General features: G+C 42.4%; 1 protein-coding gene across 3 annotated transcripts in view; it reads right to left on the bottom strand.

Moving 5' to 3' along the window:
- Positions 1 to 21,101, bottom strand: part of MSRA (methionine sulfoxide reductase A) — a 238,834-nt gene that overhangs the window by 141,500 nt on the left and 76,233 nt on the right. For all 3 annotated transcript variants that reach the window (XM_086875419.1, XM_086875420.1, XM_086875421.1), the window contains exon 2: positions 7,139 to 7,207. In XM_086875419.1, the coding sequence (XP_086731545.1) occupies positions 7,139 to 7,207 (69 nt within the window). The remainder of the gene's footprint in view (positions 1 to 7,138; positions 7,208 to 21,101) is intronic.

Below are 21,101 nucleotides of genomic sequence, written 5' to 3'. Positions count from 1 at the left end.
TGCCAAGCATATGTTCCTCCTGCTCGTTGATACACTCCTATTTATCACAGGCAAGGAATTACTTTTCTGCAAGGCTTTTGCAATTGCTCAAGGTGCTCCTGCTGCCTTTTTTGCATGGAAAATTAAGGAATAAATTGGTAAAATAAAATAATAAACCCCAATAAATAAATAAAATATTACTAAATTTAAAAAAATTAATATATAGATAAATAGAAAAATAATGATCCTCTTCAAGACAATTCCTGCTGTTGGAGATCACCAAGCCCTATCCTAGAAGTCATGGAAATTAACTGTGTCTCTTCTGCTCCTTTATGTGGCAATACCTCCAAAAGATAATTAAAAGGTTGTTTTAAGGTGAATGATGCTGATTAAAAAGCTGCAGTCTGACTTTTAAAAACCCCCAGATCTTCCCTAATGTGTAACAGCCACTCTAAGCAGAAATCACACAAAGCTGAATTCTTCATTACCTCAAGAAACCTAAATTAACATTAAAAACTCCCTGATGGAGAAGCACAGAAATTGTGTTTGAAGGCCACATTACTTTTGTTTTCTAAAGGAAAAAGAGATGTGGCTCCTTTGAAAGCAAAAGATGTTATGAAGGGTTGTGCTCATCAAGGACAGCTTTCACTTTGTGTTAGGGATATTTCATTGTCCCTTATTAGTGTTTATAAATGTCAGGAAATGTCCTTGGTGAGGACCAAGCAGAACTGTAGCATTTTGTTTTTATCAGGGTCTCCCTGCCCAGTGCTTTGCCCATTTACATTCCCACAAAGCTGATGCACAATTCCATCAAATCAGAGCGGCAGCATTTAAAGCACAATGCCCAGGATATTCCACAGGACAAGAGAAACTGAGTACTGACATTTTTATTTCAAAAGGTCACACAGTTATGTGTGTTTTTCCTGTGTTTATCACCTTATTTTACAACAGGTTTAGGGGTAAATTTTCAGTTCAGGGCTTTTCTGCTTGGGTTTTAAAATCAAAACAGAAAACATTCCTTGGAAATGACTTAAAAAATTGGCCAGCAAACCAGAGAATCTCACTTCAGGAGAGGTTGTGCGGAAGAAGATGACCTGAGGAGAAGGATTTGGGGATGGTGGTGAAGGAGAAGCTGGACACACCCTGACCATGAGTACTGAACACCCCAATGTCCTGGGCTGATCCCCAGTGTGGGCAGCAGGGGAGGGGAGGATTCTGCCCTGCTCAGGTGAGACCCCACCTGCAGAGCTGCCTCCAGCCCTGGGCTCCAACAGCAGAAGGATTTGGAGCTGCTGGAGAAACTCCAGAGGAGGCCACAGAGATGTTCCAAGGGCTGGAGCCCCTCTGCTCTGGAGCCAGGCTGGGAGAGCTGGGGACGCTCACCTGGACCAGAGAAGGATCCAGGGAGAGCTCAGAGCTCCTTCCAGGGCCTAAAGGGGCTCCAGGAGAGCTGGAGAGGGACTGAGGACAAGGGATGGAGGGACAGGACACAGGGAATGGCTTTCCACTGCCAGAGGGCAGGGATGGATGGGATGTTGGGAAGGAATTCCTGGCTGTGAGGGTGGGGAGACCCTGAGGTTGTTCAGAGAAGCTGTGGCTGCCCCTGGATCCCTGGAAGTGTCCAAGGCCAGGTTGGACAGGGCTTGGATCAGCCTGGGATAGTGGAAGGTGTCCCTGCCCATTGCAGGAGGTGGCAGTGGATGATCTTTAAGGTCCCTTCCTGCCCAAACCATCCCGTGATTCCATGTTTAGGCAGTGGCTGCAATAGAGATGAAGCATGAGCACACAGCAGGGGCTGGGAACTGGGCTGAGTTTCAGCACTCTGGAAGAGGCAACAAAAAGACAAAATCGGTGTCTGGAAGAGAGGAAAGAGGAAAATGGGAACTAAGGGTAGATTTCTTTAATAAACACACTGCAAAGGTAAGAATGGAAACACAATTTGGTTTAGGGACAGAGCAGCCTCCCTGTAGGCCATTCCCTTTTGTTATGCCCTGACTTCCTAGGCTTTTTCTCTCATTCCAGAACTGCAGAAATGCTGTGTCTAGTTTTCCATTACTGTGTGAAAACAGGACGGCATTAATGCCTCAGAACTCTGCAAAGCCAGCCAATTAATGCACTTCCTTCCCTTTTCCACAGGCTGAAAGAGAATTAACACAAGAGACATGAACCCCTTCTGCAATGCATTCCCTCTGGCTCTCGCTTCCTCCACAACATGATCCTTGCACCTTGTGACAATATTGCTGTGGATGTTTCTCCTCCATTTGGGTCAGAGCAAACACGCCTCTTTCAACATTATCAAGTCTTGCATTCTCTTCAGATAAAGATAAAACATCTTCTGATGTGTAGCATTGTTTTAAGGATATTTTTTTTTCTTTTTCTTTGAGAAAAGTTGCTTGTTCTATTTTTACTGTCAAAAAAAAAAAAAAAAAAAGGTATTTCTCTTGGGGGCGAAACTTTGTTCCCTGTGATTTCTTTTCCTGGTGAAAAATAGTCATTGAAAACTCAGCTGGACCAAAAGACTTCCTAACACTGGTTCTTCTCTGACACAGCCACCAGCAGCTGTTCCATGGGGGATGAAAAGAAACTCTGTATGGATTTATCTGTTCTTGAACCCACCATCCCACTTCTAAGGGAAATAATTTTCTTTTAGTTGAGAAGTTGCCCTAATGAGGGTTTTATCCGCAGAAACAGAATGGTTTGGGTTGGAGGGACATTAAAGCTCATCCTCTTCCACACCCTGCCATAGGCAGGGACACCTCCCACTATCCCAGGCTGCTCCAAGCCCCATCCAACCTTTGTGGGAAAGACTTGAAGCCCCTGAGAGCGGGATGTGTTGGAGGAGCTCAGTTTTCCAAGGGCCCCAGACCCAGGTGCTGCAGGAGCAGCTGAAGAGGCCTCAGGAACAGGCTGAGACAATCCTGGTGGAACCTGGTTTAATTTTTAAATAACCTTTGGAAGCAGTGGGAATGCAGTTGTGACAGGACACAATAACTCAGGCAAAACACAGTAATAACACAGCTCTGTGGAATTACTGGAATGTGCTGCTGTCTAATAAGTGCAGGGCAGAAGGTGACTGGGCCTGGATCCGTCTGCCAGCTCCGAAATATCCATAATTAGACCTTATCAGTTCCTTAACATCCTATTTCTGTCTGCACTTTGTTTACCTCAAGAAACCAATTATCCCATTACAAGCCAGTCTATGTCAAGCAAACAGAGCTCAATGTGCTCCTGCGTTTTAGAAGTGTTGTAATTACAAATCTGAACTATTGCCAGATTTCACTGGAGGTAAATAAGAGCCCTTCTACGCACACACCATATGCACAATTCTTCCTCTTGGAGGGATCAGGTGACACAGAAATCTTGGGGAATATGGAGGTGCTCTGGGATAAACTGGAGTCTTGCACCAGCAGTGCTTGATAAGGGAAAGGAGTGCTTAAAATTCAACAGAAACCTGACCAGAAACATTTCTGGGCTTAATTTGCCTGACCATGGCAGGGGGTTGCAAGAAGGTGATCTTTAAGGTCCCTTCCAGCCCAAACCATTCCATGACGTTATGATAATGCAGAAGTGCATTTAAATGTGTTTAAAATATGCAAGAGTTGCAATGGTGCTGAGGAAAATATTAATTTCTTATTATGAATGTTCTGCAGCTTTCAGATATTTGGGGTTTTTTAACCCCAGGTAAATTAGTTGAATTTAGACCCTAAACTGCTTTTTTTCAAAATATTATCAACCCCCCTTATTTATATTCAGATTTTGAGTTTTGATTAGATTTGGGGTCAAAATCAGTCTCTTAAGACAATTAAGACTTTTAACTAAATATATCCATGGCCATAAAAATGCCAAGAAAGCTTTCTGGACAGGCATTTATTGAAAAGCTTCTACTTTATCATTCATAACACAAACATGTAACATCAAATTTCATGTTGTTCACTTGTTCACCCCAGAATGGTTTGGGTTGGAAGGGACCTTGAAGACCACCCAGTTCCAGCCCCTGTCACTATCCCAGGTAGCTCCAAGCCCCATCCAGGCTGCTCTTGAGCACCTCCAGGGATGGGGAGTCCACAGCTTCTCTGGGCAGCAGTCAAAGAATTTGGGAATAGACTCCAGGGAATTTTTGACACAGCATTCCAGTGTCTCCAGTGAGGCTGTGCCTGTGCACACATCGTGTTCCCCTAGTGCTTTAATCCTAGCTGGGAGCTGGCTCACAAAGTCACAGAATGGGGAGCACTGAAAGACTTCCATTAAAGAATCACCCTCACCCTCAAAATGTGGCTTTTTTACCCCATTGTAGAAACAAGGACACATTTCTTTATCCTAATGAACAATCGGTGCACCTCCAGCAGCTGAGTGATGCTGAACAGACAACAGGAGAGTCTGAAGATCATTTAAATCATTCTTTGAAATCTGTGAGGTTCTGCTATAGATAGGAAAGCTGAGGGAACAATGTCCTGAGTACATTCACCCTGTCCCTTGATCCAAACAAGCAGTCACACCATCAAATAAATAATGCACCATTAGGAAGAGCATCTTGAGGAGGTTTTGCAGGAGAGGGAGCTGTGGAATGAAATCCAGTGTTTACAACCCTGCACTATATTTTATTCTGCTGGTTTATTGGTGCATCTAAAACTATCCAAGCAGGAGGAAAATTCACTGCAAATTTGCTGTCTCTACACAACCAACTTTTGGGTTTTGCAGACCTTTTTAAGCAATCACAGGATGGGTCAGACTGGGGTCATCTGGTCCAAGTCCCAGCTCCAGCAGGGTCACCCCAGAGCACAGGGCACAGGATTGTATCCAGATGGGTCTGGAATAAGCCCACTGAGGGAGGCTGGAATAACCCCAGTGAGGTTCCACACCCTCTCTAGGCAGAAAGAGGGATCTCTTCTAAGTAACTACTGTCTGCTCTTCCAAACTCGTCCCTGTGAATCCCAAGTAAAGGATTAAAGGATCTTTCTGGAAGAGGGGTGTGAAAATCCTGTCTTGGTGAGGTGGAGTCAGAAATTCGACTGGCTCAGGCTCTCTCCTGAGTTTAGAGAGTCCCAGCTCTTAACAGGATCACACATGGATAGGATGAGTAGCAATCCCAGGAGAGGAATTCCTAACTTTCTTCCAGTGCTTGTTTCAGAATCAGAGAGTCACAGAATGGTTTAGTTCAGAAGGGACCTTAAAGCTCACCCAGTTCCATGGGCAGGGACACCTTCCACTACTCCAGGTTGTTCCAAGCCTCATCCAACCTCACCTTTTATTCCCATTCAGAGGGGTTGGAGGGAGGAAAATGAACTGCAGCTCCCTTTTCCCATCCCACCCCTCAGACTGGGGTGCCAATGCCAACAAATGCCAGGAATTATTATCAGAGTCATGTTTGTGCACTATTCCAGTGCAGGTCTAATAGCAAAAATCAGGATTTCTGTTCCTTCACAGCACAGATGGCACCAGCCTGAGGTTTCATCACTTAAGCCCAACACTTGCAATCACAGCCTTGTGGAAAATCTAGGGCAATTGAAAAAGAATGGAAGTTCCCAGGCTTGAGAGGAATGTTACAGAGTTCCTCAGGAATGCTTCAAAGCGAGCTATTTAATAAGATTTTGCACTTTCCCAATTTAATTCTGTTTCTTTCTGTGAATTTATACAAATTTTGTCCAATGATAGAACTAACACCCATCAAAAACACCAGAAATCTCATCTGATCATGACACAGAAAATTAAAACAAAAGAAAGAAGTTTATTTTTTAAAAAATAATATCTATAGAGCACAGACTGCATCAATATCAGACTGAAACAGGACCCTCTGACCCTTCCTGCTGTAAGAAATCCAAAGAAGAATCTCTAAATCCGTCTCAGCCTTGGAGCATAAAAGATTAAAATCATTTTCCATTTGCTCCAAAAGAAAATTATAAAACAATCACTCATTCCACCACTTCAAGAACTTGTTTATGTTCCCAAAATCCACAGGGGAGGAGACACTGACAGAAAGGCAACACTGGATTGGAGGAACTCTGAAGAGAAGTTGAATAAATCAGGTTGGAAACTGAAGGGTGACACCCACAAGCCGTTTCTCCTCTTCAACAATGAATCTACTCCAACATTAATTCCACAGGGAAGATGACACTCCCCAAGATTTTTGCCATCATCAATTGAAAAGATCATTTTTGGAGTATTAAACTAATGTGTACCAGGGAGTGAATTCATATTTACTTCAGCAGCACAGATAGAGAAACATTTAATAGAATATAATACTTTTCCTAGGCACTTTGGACCATCCTGCACATGTTAATAGAGAAATACATCCTTCATAAACAATTCAGTTGTATCAAAACAGCATTAGGAAATTTTTCATTCTCTGTAGCAATAAATTTTAATAATTGCCATAGAAATCCACTTTTTTCTTCCCAGTAAATCCCTTGCCTTAAGGACTGACATCAGCACATCCCAAAATGAGAGCTCTGACAATTCCCAGATTTGGGCCAGAAAAGAGTGATTTTTGGTTGGAAAAGGGTGATTTTTATCTATTTTAGGATGTTTATTACTTCCAGAAGTCATTAATTTCTCTGGAGAAACACCTTTTCAAGTCTCCAAAATGGGCTCAAAGAATGACATTTTTGTAGAAAAGAGACAGATACAGAGAAATTAAACCTCTTCTCTTTTCCAGCTGGCCCCTTTTCCAGCTCTGATGGCTCCCAGCAGGAATTCCACAAGGTCAGGTAGAAACCAGCAGGTTTGGTTTAGGACATGTAAATGGTAACAACCCTCCAAGTCCAGGAGATCCCAAACACCTGAAGTTCCTTTCATGGTTTAAAGTGTGGAGAATCATGGATCATCATCATAGAATTTTTTTTTAAACTAATGAATGATCTTAGACAAATTATAATACATAAATAAAGCTATTATTTTGGAAATTTTAGGGAACAAAATAGAGGATTTACATTTTCTGTTTGTATAACTAAGAAAAAACATTTTTAGTGTATTTCTTTATATGGAAATGGCATATAAAGGACATATCCCAAAATGCCCAGTGGCTTTAGCTGGTGTCAGTGATTGGGAAATGGCAGGAGCAGCCCAGATTCTGAAACTCAAAGGAATCAGGCTGAAATTGAGAAATCTGGAATGCAGAAACACCACAGAGCTTTGAGCTTTTATTTTCAAACTGCTGCCTTACCAAACAGAGCCATCTGTGTTCCCTCTGGGAAAGGTTCAACCATTCTGTTCCCATTGACATGATGTTTATCTAGAAGGGGAAAAAAAATGAACAAGTTAAAATGTGATAGAGTATTTGCATAAAATCAATTGTTTTTCAGTGGATCTCATGGATCCACTGAAACCTGAACAATTCCCATGGGCAGGGACACCTCCCACTATCCCAGGCTGATCCAAGCCCCATCCAGCCTGGCCTTGGACACTGCCAGGGATCCAGGGGCAGCCACAGCTTCTCTGGGCACCCTGTGCCAGGGCCTGCCCACCCTCACAGGGAACAATTCCTTCCCAATATCCCATCCATCCCTGTCCTCTTGTAGTTCAAAACCTTTTCACTGCCATCTCCACATTAATTTTTTGCTACTTTTAAACACATTTCAAACAGTGGCGGCAAGAAATTGAACTGCCAGCATTGAAAATACAACTTTCTGTTCACAAAATGTTTCCCATGGAGAAAAATCCAGATTCACTTTTCTCAGTGCATGCATTATTTTAATTCCTTTAGTCCTGATGCTGGTGAGGAGCAAACCAGGTCAGATGAGGAATGTGGGCTCACTTGTGAATTCTCTGGAAACAATATTTCTCATTAGCAGGGAGGCCCATTCCTAGTCCCAGCTGGCATCCAACATTTACCAACAGAGAAGGGAAAATCAGGGTTATCTGCAAGTGGAGCAAGAGGTGCCACGAGTCAATTGGTGGCATTTAGGAAAATTGAATGTCCTGTGCCTCAAGAGAGGGGCTTTGGGAAGAAAATTGGTGGGAAGCTCCAGAGTGGGAGCAACATGACCAAGGTTTCAACCTCGTTAGCTGTAGCTGGTATTCCCAACATGATCTACAGCCACAGGAGAGGAGTGAACAGTCAGAAAAATTATGGAACATCTTGTAAGATCAAATAAACTAACCCTGCCCTCGCCCTGATAGCTGCCTTCATTTACAGAGTGAGTGACATCCATGATGTATGAAGCAGTTATCATTTCAAATGGCCAGGCTTTCAATATATTAAAATTAAAATTAAACTTTCAGAGGTGAGACGGGCTTGAATGAAAGTAATATTTTCAGAGTTCTCAAGTTGTCTCCCAATGTCTTCACACTTTAATTTCAAAGATCTCAGCCAGATAAAATGATTCATTTTCTTGTCATTCATACTTTGGCTCACTATTTTTTCCAGTATTTCCTGCACAGATGCATTAAATAGTAAAAAATAAACTAAAAACACCCCAAATTTAAAAGGACCTTAACAAAACACACATTCAACCTTAGGAAGAAAGTAACAACACCTAAATAAATAACAATGTATAAGTAACAAAAACTCTCCCCCAGGAGAACTAAAGAATGTCCCAGTTTGGGGCTTTTTACTGAGTAGTTTTCCATGTGAAAATATTTTAATTCTCAGCTAAAAATTGGATTGACTAACTCCAGAAAATCAGGAATACTTTGGCCCCATGGAATTAGAAAAAAAATAGGACTATCTCTGTAGCTTGCCAACAGAAAAAATAAATTACTTTTCCAAGCTCATTGTCATCCCAGACACAGGGAACTGCAGTAAGTAGGATAAAACCTGGTGTAACAGAGCCATGGAGAAATTTCCAGTGAGCACTGGACTGGCTGAGAGCTCATTTCAGCTTCCTGGGGCTGGAAACAGCACATTCCACCCAAATACTGTCAATTTGTGGAGTTAATCCATTAATGGGTGCAGAAAAGCTGAATTAGAAGAACATGGATCATCAAATTCACAGAATGGTTTGGTTGGAAGGGACCTTAAATTCATCCATTCCCACCCACTCCCATGGGCAGGGACACCTTCCAACATCCCCAGGCTGCTCCAAGCCCTGTCCAAGCTGGCCTGGAATACTTCCAGGAATGTCTCTAAATCACTTTTTTTAATCTCTTTGATCCTCAGGGTTCCCAGGTAAAGTCAAGGATTGGATTCTTACTTTCATTTTATTTATTTTATTTATTTTATATTTACTTTTATTTTATTATTTTATTGAAACTCAGAATTTTCACAAACATAAATTCATGAACAACAACCTCTCAAAACTTCCAAATGCTGCTCCATCATCAACTGCCAAAACCCTAAATTTTCCAGACTAAGCCTGAGAGGTTCCTGTGACACACTTTGCTCCCTGCTGAACAGAACCAGTAGGACCTGAAAGAAACACAGATCCTGGAGGACTTGCCATTCAGCTTCAGCTTCAGGCAAAGTCTGCTTCAGACAGGTGCAGTGCCTGCCTCGTGTCCTTGGATTATCTTGATTTTAACAGAAAGAATCCTTCACAAAGAAAGAAGGAAGGAAACATGGAAAGATAATCAAAAGTTGCTAAACTGATCCTGGATATTTTTTAGGCGTTACTCAGTTTTTGCACCTATCACTGGATAGTTTCTAACCGGGTCCTACAACAGCCCTTGGCTGAAGAGTCACTGACTGCAGGTGAAGTTCTGTCCACACGTGGATTATCAGAGAATCTTGGAATGGTTTGGGAAGGAACTAAAGACCATCTAACCATCTAAAAAATGCCCAACCCTCTGCCATGGGCAGGGACACCTCCCACTATCCCAGGCTGCTCCAAGGCCCCATCCAGCCTGGCCTTGGACACTTCCAGGGATCCAGGGACAGCCACAGCTTCTCTGGGCACCCTGTGCCAGGGCCTCCCCACCCTCACAGCCAACAATTCCTTCCCAATATCCCATCCATCCCTGCCCTCTGGCAGTGGGAAGCCATTCCCTGTGTCCTGTCCCTCCATCCCTTGTCCCCAGTCCCTCTCCAGCTCTCCTGGAGCCCCTTTAGGCCCTGCAAGGGGCTCTGAGCTCTCCCTGGATCCTTCTCTTCTCCAGATGAGCACCCCCAGCTCTCCCAGCCTGGCTCCAGAGGGGCTCCAGCCCTTGGAACATCTCTGTGGATTCCTCTGGACTCTCTCCAGCAGCTCCACATCCCTCTGCTGTTGGAGCCCAGGGCTGGAGGCAGCTCTGCAGGTGGGGTCTCACAAGGCCAAGTAAAACCATCTCCCTCCCTGCTGCCCTCACCATGAGATACCACTCAAACAGCCCATCTACAAACTATCTGAGAGTTAATTAGCCCAGCTGAAATCATGTTTGATCCTATCCCAGCAATTTATCAGCGTGGAGAATCGAGCTCCAATGCCCGGACCTGTTCTCTGGCACATTTTAATTTGTTAGGATACATTTCATTTATCCTCCCAGTTCCATGGGTTGATGGTATCACACCAGTAATAGATTCAACAATGAAATATGTCCAAAATGGGAAAGTTCTCTAAAAAATATTTCCTTTCTAAAACTATCCTGACCTAAGTTCTAGTGAGATTTACAAGCCCAGGGAAATTTAGAGAACTCAGGGTTAACATATCCCCAGTCATTTAATGAACATCACTTCTCTATTTGTGGACCCAAATGAAGATACTTAAAGAAGGTTTGGCTATCAGAGAATGCTGATCCAGCAGTGAATGAAAATCAGGAATTTTCTGGTCTCAAAATATTCAATCTCTAGCAATCACAGCAAAGATTTGAGAACATTTAAATTATATTAACAAGAGATTCATATGTTCTTCATATTTGTCTTTTGATTTTTTTTTTTAAGCCATTAGGGAATATTTAGATTACATATCCAAACTTGTTTTATCAGAGCAGCCAGAAAGTTATTATTTTTAAATGAAAACTGAGATTCTCGCATAATCAAATTAATCCAGGAGTAGGGGTCATATTTATACGCAAGGACTGTTAATTTTCCATGGTAAGTACAGCCAGGAATTGAATTGAAAATAGCTGATTAACCAATTACCAGGAGCCTTCTCCATCTCCCCTAAAGCACAGCCACGGTGGGGAAGGGGGAGAGGAGGAGGAAAAGGGAAAAGCAGGGATGGGAACATCCCAAAGTAAATCAGCTGCTACTTGAAGGATTCATTTCCCCTTCCTTTTTTGCCTTTTCTTATGTTTTTCCTACATTTCCCATCACACTGCCATAGTGGAGGATTTTGGCTATTGAGGAGTTGGGAATCTGTGAGAAAAAACAGATCAGGGAATATAAGAATTTTTTTAAGCAGTTATAAAAGGATCTCACAGGTTATTATTTCCAAAAGTGGAAGATAAGGCATAATATAATTTGATTATATTTCATTCACCTGCTTTAGAAAGCAGGGATATGACCTTGGCCTGAGTAAAAGAATTCTAGGAACTTCTGGGCTCCAGAATTTCTGTTCACTTTTCATTTGTGAAAGCCACCACAGAACTTCTGTAAAACAGGACATTCATTTATAGGCCTAAATACCTTCAAGCCTTATTCTTTTAAACCTAAGGATGTTTTTTTTTCACTGTTTCATAACCCAAGAGATATTCCCCTAAAGAAAGGGTTTTGTTCTCTAAAAAGGTGCCTGATGTGTGTGCCAAGAGGAGTCACACAGATGTGACTCATGTACCAAATTATGCCAAAAATGAGGATTTGGTAAATTTTACAAGGATGGGAGTGTTGCAAATCCTCACTTACTGAAACAGAGAGTGAAATCATTCACTTCATTTATATTCATCCCCTCTCCCAAGTTCTCCTGTACACCAGAAAATGCTTCTGAGGAGGTTTCACAATGGCCTGCAAAGGACAGAGGGGAAGACTGGCTGTTGAAGAGAAAGGTTGTAGGAAGTGCTTGTGAAGGAATAGGAATTACCTGCTAAATTCCCTCTTTTTCTGAGCTAAACTAAGACCCCCCCATTTTTCCTTGTTCCTGAAGGTGGAATCTGGATTTCAAATTCTGGGATTTCAAAAGCTACTCAATGGAAAAAAAAAAAAACAAGAAATCAGAGATTCACTGGGGCTCTTGAAGGACTAAAGAAAGGCACACAAGGGAGAGGGCTGCTCTCCTTGAGAGGGATGAGATTTTTAATTTATGGCAGAATTTCATCCGTAAATCCTTCCTAGCTGGTGATGAAACAGAAGCTCTTCTTTCTTTTCAGGTCTAGTTCAATGAGCAGAGCTGTCAGTTCTAAGAGCTCCTGAGCAATATGAAAACCTACTGTCATCTCAGATGAACTCCCAAGTGTTACAGTTCACATCCCTTTGTCTCCCAAAGGATATTTTCAGTGCAGAGACATCAATCCCCAATCCTGGTCATTTATGTCTCCACCTCTGAAGAGTCACTTGGAGCCTCAGCATTGGTAAAGAGATGGTGAACAGGATCTGCTGTGTTTGTTTCATCTCTCACTTCTCCAGTTCCATCCTCCATCAGGAGAGATCAGCTGTCAGCTCATGACCAATTAAAAGGAGAGGTGACAGTAATACAACAATTTGAATTTTCAATTATTTGAATGATTTGACTCTTTGTAGTATTGTGGTGCTGTCCTCACACAAGGGATCCCAGCTATTATTAATAAAAAGCTGATATCACTCAATGGAATGTAATAATCACAAATGTTGTTGAAAAATACGTAAGTTTATTGATCAAAACAGCTCAGGAAAGGAAGAATGGCAGCTGCAACCAGTTTGGAAATGTACTCTGGAGATGATGTCCCACAATGTGACACGCTGTGCTCTCTGCATCCAGGCCATCAAACAGATTGGGACCCAGGGACTGACTGATGGCACAGAATGTGATGTGTCCTAGCACAGAGTGTCAGCTCAGCCTCCGAAACACACGGGCTCCTCAAAAAACAGAGGCGCTGCTTAATGAGCAAAGGCCAGAGATCACACACTGGGTTTGTTCTGACATTCCTTCCGGGAAAAGGACCAGGAGCAACAGGAAAATGAGGTTTTGGAATGGAAACCAATCAATTCCTTAAAAGAGGGCTGTGGAGGTGCAGAGGAGGAGAAATGGTGATTGTGAAATTCGCAGTCCCCTGGGGTAGAGGTACATACTCAGAGTGGGGGACTGGAGTCGTGGCAGCTGGGACAGACAAGTCGGGATGTGGGAGTAAAATATGAGGATCAGGGATATATTTGGGGTATGAATAAGGGAAAGTATCCTGGAAATTACAGCAGGAGACCAGGTCACAAACCATGGAGCTGCTGATGGAGCTGGGAAAGGAGCCTGGAGAAAAGGAGGCTCGGGGGGACCTTCTGGCTCTGCACAACTCCCTGACAGGAGGGGACAGCCGGGGGACAGCCTCTGTTCCCATGGAATGAGGGACAGGATGAGAGGAAATGGCCTCAAGTTGTACCTGGGAAGGTTTAGGCTGGATATTGGGAACAATTCCTGCCTGGAATTCCTGCCTCCCAGGGCAGGAGTGGAGTCCCCATCCCTGCAGGGATTTAAAAGCCCTGTGGATGTGGCACTGGGGACATGGGTCAGTGCTGGCCTTGGCAGTGCTGGGGGACGGTTGGACTCCGCAATCTCTGAGGGCTTTTCCCAAACAAACCCGAACAATTCTGGGATTGTGAGATTATGTGACTTTCCCACACACAAAGTTTATGAGGCCCAGATAAAGGTGACCCATCACAGTCTGATTTTGACCACATGTTCTGCTTTATCTCTTCTCTGACTCTGAAGGCGCTGAATTTTGGAGGTTTGGGGTACAAAAATTAAGGCTAAATTAAATACTCTTAAACTTGGACCCTTGCACTTGGCTTTCATCTTCCACCCTGGATATCCTTGGATCCTCCTGTACTCTGGAAGGAATGAGACACTTGTGTGGTGATTCATTTGACATACTGTTTTCTTCAGGATAAAACCAATCATACTTAAAAATGTCCCTTTCTGGGCACTGATTATAAGGAAAGTAGTGACAAACTTGAATGGATTCCACCTCTAACCCTGCAGTAATATCACAGAGATTCAGGATCTGTTCAGGGGAAGAATTAGATGTACCTGTGTGTAAACAAATATTTATTATAATATTGCCTCAACACCAATGGAGATTATGGATTATGAACCAGAACAAACATTAACAGTAAAATACATGACCAAAATAGCAAAGGAAACAATGGCAGAGGAAAATAATGACACCAACCAAAAGGAATCCATGATCGTGTAAGAATCCTGTCCAGAAGGGCTGCCAGATCAGAAAGGTAACACAGATATATGAGATACACAGTGTAATCAACTCTTGTGGTATTTTTGAGACTGTCACATCATTTCACTTCCCAAAAACTTAACTCATGGAGTTCTGTCATAGCATAATGAGCAGTTCTTATTTTTAAAACTTATTCTTTTTAACCTCCCAGAGAAGCTATGGCTGCCCCATCCCTGCAAGTGTCCAAGGCCAGGTTGAATGGGGTAACACAAAAGAAAATAATAAAAATACAGACACCTTCCACTATCCCAGGTTGCTCCAAGCCCTGTCCAGCCTGGCCTTGGACACTTCCAGGAATGGGAGTCTAGAACTTCCTGAAATATAAAATTGAAAAGAAAATAGAGCAGCCTTAAAGCTGAAGCAGAGCCTGGCATTGAGGTATCCACCTAGCACGGACTATCCAGGCCATCTCTGCCATTCCTGGTCTTCATGGAGCCTCTTGTTAGCACAGGAACTGAATGAAGATGATAAAATACAAATGGATATACTTCAAAAATTACAGACAACGCTTCTCAAAACCCCACTTGAACCCTCACATTAACCAGCCTGGGTAAGAATGGCACCAGACAGGCTGGAAAACCAAGAGATCCAAACAAAGGATGGCGATAAACAGAGCGCAAGGGAGCGGGAGGAGGTGTCCAGTGGGGTGTGGTGAGCAGGGCTGTTAAGCCTGGGTTTATTTAGCAGCTTTATTAATGATCCCAACTAAGGGGTGAAAAGCACATGAATAAAACATGCCCTGGATGCTCATCTGGAACATGGTGTGTACACCGTGAAAAATGGGAAGCAGCACAAAGCTCCAGGCAGGAATTCCACGATGGAGCATGGAGAGAGGCAAAGCAGCTCCAGGAACATTCTGTTCTGTTGCAGAATATAAGTTTGCATCCCATAACTCCTGAGGAAAAAACTGTCTAGAAAGGGCAGGAACCACCTGAGGGAAGGCCTGAAAATTCATGGGAGAAATAAACTTTTATAAACTCTGGAAAGCCACGGGCTGGGGCCTGTTCTCTGCTGGTCAGGGAATTCCTGGCTCTGCTCATTTCAGCATCTCCTCACTTGTGAATCAGCACCAGAAATGCCAAATTCTGGGGAAGCCTCTGCAATGTAAAACAATGCAGACCTAAAAAATCCCCTCCCAACTGTTTTTAATCACATTGTTTATTTACAATTTCCTTTTACAGGTTAATATTTACATAAATAACCTCCTAAGTGTGACTTTGGATTTAGACTGCTCCTTTTTTGAGGGCTCATCCTGAGAGCAGCTAAGCCTCGTGCCATGAGACACCGATGAGTTGTTACTGATTTTTATGTCCAAGGCTTCTCAAAATGAGACTCGAGATAATTTTTGCTGGAAATTCACACACATGTTTAAAGTGGGAAAAGCCCTTTGAAATTCATGGCTGGCTGTTAATTTGTAAACAAAGAGCAGAGCTGCGTTGTTTCAAATCTCTAATTACATATATGGATATTGGAACTGGATGATCTTCAAAGTCCTTCCCAAACCAAACCAATCTAAGATTCTACTAGTCTATGATACTAAAATTTTAAAACATCCCAGAAAGGTACTTTTGGGCAAATCATACCAATAAGACAATGACAGGTTAAAGAACTTCGCAACATCATTGGTAAAACATGTCTTGATTCATAAGACCCTTATTCCAAAGGGTTTGTCCTACTCCCTCTCCAGCTACTTGAAAAAATGTGTTTACGGGCTAAAAAAACCCAGTGGAGGGAATTCAAGAGTCACTCTCTATTAATGAGTTAATATCACTCAGTCACCTACAATTTAATTTTTCTGAGGCCCTGAGATTTTAATTTGGGTAATACTTCTATTAATTACAATGTCTAATAACAATGTCAACTTCAGACATCTGTTAAAAACATGTAATGTTAATTTATTGGAAAATCTCCAGCAGTGCTCAATTAAAATGTTCCCCAGTTAAGTCAATGCATATGATTTGTCATGAAAAGCAAAATGGTTAATAAAAATAACAGCAAACTCAAAACAATAAGTTTTGAATTGCAGATTGACCAAATTCAAGATGCAAAACTTTTTATTAGGTGGCAGAACAAGAATTTTTGGAATCAGGATATTCTCTCACTGGCTCAGGAGCCTTGCTCTAAATTAGCACCTACAAGAAATATTTCATGGAATTATGGAATGGTTTGGGCTGCAAGGGACCTTGAAAATCATCCAGTCCCCCCCCCTGCCATGGGCAGGGACACCTCCCACTATCCCAGGTTGATCCAAGCCCTGTCCAACCTGGCCTTGGACACTTCCAGGGATCCAGGGGCAGCCACAGCTTCTCTGGGCACCCTGTGCCAGGGCCTCATCACCCTTACAGGAAGAATTCCTTCCCAATACCCCATCTATCCCTGCCCTCTGGCAGTGGGAAGCCCTTCTCCATCCTCCTGTAAACATTCCACCTCCACTTTTCTTTTTGGCTCCCTCCAGGTACTGGAAGGAGCCACAATTAGGTCACTTCAAAGTTTCTCTTTTCCAGGCTGAACAATCCCAATTCCCACAAACCTTTTTTTATGCTGAACCTTCTCTTATCTGATTTTTCCTGCAGTAATTTCAGTTTTATATCACAAGACATTTTTCTTATTCTTTTAAGTATTTAGATTCACTAAGGCCTGCATTTGCCAGGGTGGGCTTTACTATTTTAAAATAATTCCTGAACTTCGCAGCGGAATTAAACCGAGATGTGAAACACCCAGCGCCTTCAATCAGAACGCTGCCATCCCATCATCATTCCCGTGCCTCCCCACACATCCCCACCCCTCCATCCACCTGGAATTAAGAATCCACAAATCCACGGCAGCGATGCCCAGCCCTGTTTTAGCACCACATCCCAATTCCCACTGTCCCTCAAAGCCCTGCTGCTGTTCCCTTTTGCCTCGTGGAGCCGTCGGGAGCCGCGTGTGGCTGGTGATAGAGTATCTCCCTCGCACACATTCCCTCTCCACGGCAGATTATCCGCCTGGAGGTTGCGCCAGGCTCCCGTCAGCTGTCACTCCACGGATGAGCGCCAACGCTCCGGTGCCTCATCCCCCCTGGCCCCGCTGACAGTGATAAATGACCAGCCCCAACGCTCAGCTGAGCCTCCCAATCTGCTCCAGCCTTTTTCCTGGTGATCTCCCCCACTCAGCACAGCGAAGGGAAACCAGGAGAGCCAAGCTGGGCTTTGTTGAGATAAAGGGAATTGTGGTTTTACCGCGTGAAGCAGCTCAGAAGCTAATGGCAAAATGAAGGTGAGAACGGTGCTACCAATCACTGGTTCGGGTTTGTGCGGCCAGGTTTGGTCGCACAGATGATCGTTAAGGTGCCTTCCAACCCAAACCATTCTATAATTCCATGATTTCATGAAGATTCCAGAGCCTTTCCCCATGTTCAGCAGATCCAATGTATGTACGGGGCCAGCAGTGCCTGGCCTGGGGGAGGATTGGCCAAATGAACACATTTGTTAAAGAAGTGATTTGTTATCTCCAATGTAGCACCTAATTTCTAATTCTCCAGGGAATCCAGCATCCAATGAATTTCACTCCTCTGAGGAAGAAAACAAGCCTGGTAAGGGATGACTACGTTATGATATGGAGAGGATGGGGAAGGGATTTAATAAAAAGCATTTCTGAAGTGAAATGGGAAGTAGTTACCCCAATATAAAAAATTTCTTATGACTTCATCATGAACAGTTGACATGGTTTAAAGCTATTTTGCAGTGACACTAATTGCAAAATAAAATATACGGAACAAATGTCCTTTTTTTCACTTTTACCTTAAGCCAAACAAATCACTCCAAAATTTAAGGCTCAAACTCTGTTTCTTTACTGAAGTCATGACCCTTGAAAACCAAACCAGCCACCAGCCACTACAAAACTGCATCTGCCATGATCCATCCTGAAGGGATGGCTCACAGTAAACTCCCAATTCCCATTTTGTACCTTCCCAAGCGTAAGAGTGGTTTTGGATGGGATGCAGAAGAGGGTTTGAAATGAAGGAGGATGAGTTTGGCTGGCCAGCAAACCTCAGTAAGTGACATAAGCTCTCAGAGGCAGCCAGGGTTTGGCACTGAAACACAGAATCTTGGAGTTGGATCCATAGAATATCCTGAGCAGGAAAGGACCCATCAGGATCATGAGTTCCAGCTCCTGGCCCTGCCCAGGACACCCCAACAATCCCACCCTGTGCCTGAGAGTGTTGTCCAAACGCTCCTGGAGCTCTGCCAGCCTTGGGCACACAAGCAGAGAGCAATTCAGACAATCTAAAATCAGGTTTCAGCTTTGAACCTCCTTCTGAACAAGGTTTTCTCCGACTCTCTGTCTCTCCATTGAATGTGGAACAAGAAACATGGGAGATTTTAGCTCACTCATGCTAAAATTAGCTTCTTTATGCTCATTTCTATGAATAGCCCCACAAATCACAGCAGATTTCAGCTGGAAATGAGAATTTATCTGAAAATCATCAAAATTAACATTTCAACCTGTTATGGCAAGAGAGATAAACAAATAAAGCATGGAGTGTTGTAGGCTGGAAATTCTAAGTATGATTCATCTCATCCTAAAGCCATCAGCTAAAATATTCCAATCATTCCTTGAGGACATTTATCCTGTTGTGATGTGATGGAGCCAGGGGTGAGACTGGCCAAATGAATCCAACAATTTTATTATTTGTAAAGAAGTGATTTGTCATCTCCAATGCAGCACCTAATTTCATTTTAATTTTCCAGGGAATCCTGTATTTCCAACAAATTTCACTCCTCTGAGGAAGAAAACAACCCCATCAAGCCCAGTAAGGGTGACTGTGTTATTATGTGTTAGTTGAACCCCAAAATTTACTATTTTAGAACATAAAATTCCGTAAGTAACAGTGAATCCACTTGCCTTACAGAACAGAAATCCAACCTTTCCTCAATCAGGACACAGAAACTATTTGTACCCAAATCTTCAGCACATTCCTTCTTTCCTAAAAGTTTCCTCCTTTTATTAACAAATAAGTGTCTATTTAATAAAGTGTCTTGTTTAGAAGTTTAACGTTCTTCCCAATTTTTCTTTCCCAAATTCCCAAATCTGAATTTGCTCTGAACAATCTTAATAACAGAATTTCAGTCTTTGGTCTGTCATACACTGAAATTACTGACAAACTGAGCTAATGCTTGTGGTTTCATGCCAGCCAAAGCACATTTTTGGGACATAAAAGAGATGTAGGGGTTTTCAACAATTTTTTTTCTTCCTAAAATGACAAAACTAATGATGATTTCAGTCCTTTAATGTATCTTGATTTACCAGAAATCAACATAACGAAGTGCCCTGAGTTTTTAAAGCCTATTTAGCAGAAAACACAACAGTTCTACGATATTTTTACCCTTCTGCTGCTGAAACAGTGTCATAAATGTGACTCAAATTTTGCACTGATTTTTCTTGCCTCAGCTGCAGCCTCTGGTGCTACAGAATCAAGGACACTTTTCCACCACAATTCAACAGTTCCCATTGAATTAATGGCAGATTTTCCTGAGAGCTCAGCACTTTATATTGCAGGATCTTTCCAAAAACTGGCTCCTGGGTTATTATTTCGACTGGTATTCAAGGAAAATAATTGGATTTTAACAGGGTTGGTGCATATTTTATCACACAACCAAGAGAACTTCCCTCGTGATGAGGTTCAAATTTCTTTCTAAGCTACAACCTCTCACAAATGATCCACGTGCCGAATTTTATGGCAAGCAATTCACAGAAAGATCTGAGCCTGGAAGTTATGGTTCTGAATTTGTGATATTTTTGAATTTAGACTTGTTTAGAAAGAGGAAGAATCTTTTATCTTTGTACAAATGGAGATGGAATAGGGTTGAGCTGCTGACAAAATTCAGACAGCAAGTAGTGCCCGCTCCTACCAAAGATTCAGGGGTGATGCCCATAGATGAAAGGCTCTAAATGGCATTACCAGAGCTCAAAAATATCAAGTTAATTGGTGAAAAAAAACAACTATAATTAAGTTTCTCTGACCTTCTCACATTAAAACATTTCCAATAACAATAATTATGTTTTTCTCAACAGTTTATAATACCTCTCAAAGTAAGATAATGTTTATTGCTCTAGATCCATAAAACACTCCAAAACCAATTTAACAAGCAGTGAGGGAATAATGAAAATATAATTGCTGTCTTTATTAAAGTTACTGCTGCACTTACCCTGGTATTTGAAAACTGGCAACCAAAATCGTGCATTCAATATAAGTAATATATAGAGAGAGGGGTGATGATTTATCAGGTAGGGTTAAGTTAAGGCAAGTTAAAAACCAGTTTTGAGTCAGAAATTACAAGGCATCCTAAAGCTCATCCCCTACCATGGGCAGGGACTTCTTCCACTACCCCAGGCTGATCCAAGTCCCTCCAACTCTTTGCTTACTTGAAGGCAAAGTTTCTCTTCCAAATGAAAAAATTATTCAAGGCCCTTTCAGGAAAACCACTTCAAATTTTATTTACTGTGGCTCTTTCAGGAAAACCACTTCAAGTTTTATTTACTGCAGCCAAGGGATTCTGGAAGCCTTTCTTGTGAAGGGTTAGAATCGCACCATAAAAATGGGAACCTGAGGAGAATGACAGGCTCTTTGTTTCTGATAGAATCAGGTTGAGCTTTTTGTGACACTGATGTTCAAAAACATATTTCATATTTCAGGAAAAGACCACAGAAACAGAGGCTCCAAACCAAACTCTAAAGTAAAACATCCTTCTAATACAAAGCATCCTTCTAATCTTCCCTATTTTTCTGAATCCTTGCAATCTCGAGATTCTTTCTGAGCTCAGGGTCATGTCTCCATTAATGTTCTACATTATCCTGTGGAGTGAAGCACCACGTTCCCAATTTTATGTGTCAGTTAAATCAAACAATTATTGTTATTGTTGTTATTTTATTTGACA

The sequence above is a fragment of the Cyanistes caeruleus genome, chromosome 2, assembly GCF_971803275.1.
Source record: "Cyanistes caeruleus chromosome 2, bCyaCae1.hap1.1, whole genome shotgun sequence".
NCBI classification, from domain to species: Eukaryota; Metazoa; Chordata; class Aves; order Passeriformes; family Paridae; genus Cyanistes; species Cyanistes caeruleus.
The sequence above is the reverse complement of the archived record's forward strand: the minus strand, read 5'-3'. Positions and strand labels throughout refer to the sequence as shown.